This window comes from Halyomorpha halys, unplaced genomic scaffold (genome assembly GCF_000696795.3).
Source record: "Halyomorpha halys isolate HHAL.00 unplaced genomic scaffold, Hhal_1.1 Scaffold183.1, whole genome shotgun sequence".
NCBI classification, from domain to species: domain Eukaryota; kingdom Metazoa; phylum Arthropoda; class Insecta; order Hemiptera; family Pentatomidae; genus Halyomorpha; species Halyomorpha halys.
Window position 1 is genome coordinate 227,021 of NW_027114717.1, and position 4,994 is coordinate 232,014.

Here is a 4,994-nt window from a genome sequence, read left to right on the forward strand (position 1 = left end):
ATTCATTTCTTTTCTTAAACTTTACTTATATTTTGCCTATTTATCAATTATTATGGTTACATATACTTTCTTTCTCTCAATTTTATTTTTCTTTCCATAATTTAATTTTTAAATTATTAATAACTAACATATTCATATTTCTTCGCATTATATAACTTCATTTTCATTTTATTTCCATAATTATGTTATTTTACCTACTTATTCAATTACCTATGTATACATTTTATTTTCCACTTCTCTCATCACTTTATTTTATTAATTCCATCCTGTAAAATTATTTACTTTATGTCATTTTATTTATATTTTCTTTTTTCTTTTCTATAATCATTGGTTGTCATCTTGTTCTGTTCTTAGCCCTGATGAAGGCTAGAAACTCTTGCCAAAACGTTGGTACAATTAAATAATTTACATAAGTTAAATAACAACTATAATGATTAAATGGAATAGCAGAAAAAAAAACATAAGAAGATAACAGAAAATACAGGTACATAAGTAGTATTGAAGAAAATGCTGTAATATTATAAGAATATTAAAACTATATAATAATATGGAGGGAATATAGTAGCATTAATATTAAAAATGAAAAAAGAAAATAATATAGATATGAGAATCAACTGAATAAATACAAATACAAAATTGTAAATTATTTAAAATTGGAGTAATACAAAAAATAAAGAAAAACGTATGTGCAATGAGATGTGGTATACATAATTAATAAAGTGAGTGAGGGTCACGTTATGGGTTAATGATTGTAATTAAAATTTTTATTTAATGATTATATCATCTCTTATCTAAAATATTCCCTACCATATTATTCTTAAAAACTGATTGTACTAACTGATTCATTTTGTTATTCTTCATTTCTCGATAGGTAATTTATGATTTCAATATATTTTAAAAAATATAATATATAAATATAATTACTTTTTATTTGTGAGAATCTCATTTACAGCAGATCGAAGTTTGTCTTCTGTCAAAGATCCGTAATCAAGGAAAATAGAGATTCCTTTGTCTTCAGCAGCTTTGGCATTTCTATGCTGATCCCCGTACATGGGTATACATATGACAGGAACTCCTGCATCCACACCCTCCGTGAGTCCCAGGTTACCACAGTGGGATATGAACAATTCTACCTTTGGGTGTTCTAAAAAAATAATTTAGTATTTGCAATCTACTATCACTTTGTGGTTTAATATGGAAAATTGCACAATTTTAAACAATGAAAAAAACTAAATAAAATTAGTATCTCAAAGTCATAAGTGCATATAAATATTTTTAAAAAATGTTGTAGCAGATTACTTTTTTTAAATAACCATATGTTATATTAAATTAGATGCACGTCGGAATGAAACATAAAGTCCTGGTGTATGCAGATGACATAGAATAACTTGCAAAGACTCTATTAAGAGAAGCAGAGGAAATCACCTTGTAAGTAAATGAAGATAAAACAAAGTATATGATTATAAGCCAAAAAATCCACCATTTGCATGAATGTCAAATCATTTCCGAAAATTGACAATTTCAAATACCTCGGCTCCACAATAACATCAATAAACGCAAACAACTTCTTTTCTCTGTCAGGTGTACTGAAATCCCGAAAAATCTCCAAAAACCTGAAACTAAGGGTGTACGATGCCATGATAAAGCTAGCTTTGATAAACGGCTGAGAGACCTGGGCTCTAACAGGCACCCTAGAAAGCTGAATCGAGAGATTTGAATGGAAAGTTCTCCGTTCAATTACAGGAGCGATCTGGGATCAGAGCCTTACCATATGGAGGAGGAGAACAAACAGTGAACTGCTTAAGGAGGTTAAGATGGGCAGGACATGTGGCTCGAAGTAATCCATTAGGACGCCTCTACACAACAAATGTCTGTATAGTTGCCAAGAGACCACGTGGGAGGCCAAAAACCAGATGAATAGTCAGAATCAACAATGATGCCAAAGAGCAGCAAGCAGCGAACTAGAAAGTAGTAGCCCAATATAGGCAGGCATGGAGAAGGCTGGTTGGGGTGGGCAAAGATCTACAAAGTCTGTAGAGCAAAATGAAAAAAAAAAATCAGTGATTTTATTTTAAAAGATTCTAACCAACATTTCTTCAAAATTCAAGGATTAAGAATTGATTCATTGCTATCTTCATTGCCAGTACCAGTCAAATCAGATCATAATGAAGTTTCTTATGCTGAAAAATTATTTGTGAAATTTGAATGTTCAGTCAAATTCTCTAATCAAATAATCTCAGGTCAAAATAAACTATATCCTCACTGGACAGAATGAAGGAGTATAAAATAGCTTGAATTCGTATTTTATATTAATTTCTAATTAATAATTTGTTAAATGCAAAATTTACAAATGAGAATAATACTTACGAAGAATATCTCTTTGGGGAAACCAAGGCTTGGTGATAATATTACTTGGTTTGTTTTTAACCGTTTCTTCCTGCTTCCATAAAACAGTTTTCCCAGTTGCAGCTAACACATTGACAAACATCTGTTTCTTATTTTCTGGTAAAGATTTTCCAACCAACACTGATCCCATACTGAAGTAAATTGCACCATTCGAATCATTCAACAGCTTTTCTACATCCTAAAAGATTAGAATTTACTATATAACAACGATCACAGGGACAATATCTCCTTAGCCATCTTCAAAGAATGTAGATGATAGGATGATAGATAGATAGATTTTATTGGCTTATAATTCAAAGTGAGATTTTTGTCATAAAAAAAAAAAAATAATAATAAATATGAAATAAAAAAAATTTAACATTTCTTACAGGTGTCAATGGTTTGAGAGGTTTCAGGTTGAGGCCTCCAACCTCTACTACAGAAGCAGGCAGCGGGCTGTGACCAAGGAAGCTGAAATGTGTGTGAAGCAAAAGGAGAGAGGTATTTGAAGCAATTTCTGAAAGAGGAGGTAGAGGTCCTAGGTAGTGCTCCGCTACAGCCTGTGCATTCCTGTCTATGAGCAGCTTGTGGAGTACTCTCGACACCCAAAATTCTATAGTATTCAACACCCGCTCGAAGAAGTTCATTCGGTAAGACCGGCCTGAAAAATAAGAGTTCATTAGTATGTATCCAAAAAAATATAATATTTTTAACCAGTTTTAATGTTTATCAAATTTAGTGTTAAAGGGGCTCAGATGAGGCTCTCCTGTCATTGATGGGCAGTCCTCAGGTGAGGTTCAAGTTCCTTGGATTTTTTTATTGGTTCTACAGCCTCATTTATCATGCTGATCATTTGTTTCTGCAGCAGATAATGATAGTTAAATTCTAGCTTTCAAAAACTGTATTTCGCCCTTACATTGACCAACTAAAGTGTTCTACCTAAAAATATGAATTAAGGACCTCAAAACAAGAAAAAAATTCCTTATGAAGGTGAGTCTGTTAACTCTTTGTTTAGTAGCTGTTCAAGTCTAAGTATTGTTATGAATCATTTAGGTTATAATAAATACATTTAAAAGTATACTATCAACTTAATTAATGCAATGTAAACATTAACATTCATATTAAATGTAGCCTAAAGTGATAAGCATTAAGACATTTTTTGTCTACAGTAGCAGTGGCTGAATGGCACTGAACATGTGTTATTGTTGATAAACTAGTTTCAATTATCGTTCTTCATAAAAAATTGAGGTCTACGATTTCATACAGTTTTTGTTTTAATGAATTTTTAAATTTAGTCGAACAGATCCGCTACCTTGGACTACATCTGGACAAACGACTAACCTGGAATCCTCACACAAGACTAAAAAGACAGGAAACTGCACGTCGATTCTGAGTATTACAGCACTTACTAGACAAACGGTCTAAACTTCCAATTCATTAAAAAAGACTGATCTACATGACCATAATAAAGCCTATCTGGACATACAGAGTTGAGCTTTGGGCCTCCACTAAACCTTTGAATTCCTCTTGTATCCAATCATTGCAATCCAAAATCCTCAACGCTCCTTACTTTGTCACAAATAAAATCATACATAAAGACCTTAATATTCCATATGTAACCAATCTAACCCGAACCAGATATCACTCCTTCCATTACAAACTCCCTAACCACCCAAACTCACTAGTTTCTAACTTTGCTTCCTCCATTCCAGACAATCCTCCAAGACACCTAAAAAGAAGATGGCCACGAGACCTGCTAATGTAAAACGTCATTAGAGTGCTACCAATTGATAGTTTCTCTACACACCTGTAACACTCCAATTTAACTGAGATCAAATTTACTAAATGTATTATAATGTACAGTTATAAATAGAAATAAATAAATATTAAAAAAAAATTTAGCCCAAGCGAAAAATCCAGTTGTCTCTCCTGGAGAGCATAACACTTATCTCAAGCCACTCAGCCATTACTGCTGTGGAAGAATGATGCCAAGTCTGTCCTGATGCTTAAGGTAATCACTTTGAACAACACTTAATATAAATTTTAATGTTTACATTTCTTTAATAAAGTAGTTGGAATACATATTAATTTATTTATTATAACCTAAATATGTAATTCACAACAATGAAAATTTTCATTTATGACAATTCATACTTTTGGTAATAATATTCAGCCCTGAAACACCCTGTGTAATTTCACTATAAATATTATTACATAATATGTATTAGCTTTTAATTTATTTATTTTTAATAGATATTGAGGGAAGAGCTGGTTTTTAGTGTAAGATTGAGCTTAGAAAATTTTTTTATCTTTAATAATTTCAAGGTCCATTCTATTTAGTCATATCCAATTCTCAATTCTAATATGCTTCAATATTTCATCTTTAATTTATAATGTTAATTATTGTTATGGATCAGGGAGGGTTGCGTAACATAAGAATAAAGAGTATATTGTAATATGCTCTTTTTGAGTAAATAATATATTTTGATGTATAAAGGGTTTTTAATATGTTTATTTTATATATCATTTTAAGATTGTTAATTTGTTTTGTTTATCCAAAAAGCAGGCTAACCAAGTTTCATTGTTTATAATAACTTCGTGATACAAAA

At 31.2% G+C, this 4,994-nt stretch overlaps 1 protein-coding gene across 4 annotated transcripts in view; it reads right to left on the bottom strand.

Annotated features, from left to right (window-relative positions):
- LOC106679193 (UDP-glucosyltransferase 2) overlaps positions 1-4,994 on the bottom strand; it is an 83,297-nt gene that overhangs the window by 1,464 nt on the left and 76,839 nt on the right. For all 4 annotated transcript variants that reach the window (XM_067051880.1, XM_014418207.2, XM_067051879.1 and 1 more), the window contains exons 3-5: positions 2,775-3,046; positions 2,368-2,584; positions 925-1,144 (exon numbers count right to left, since the gene is read on the bottom strand). In XM_067051880.1, coding sequence (XP_066907981.1) covers positions 925-1,144; positions 2,368-2,584; positions 2,775-3,046 — 709 coding nt within the window. The remainder of the gene's footprint in view (positions 1-924; positions 1,145-2,367; positions 2,585-2,774; positions 3,047-4,994) is intronic.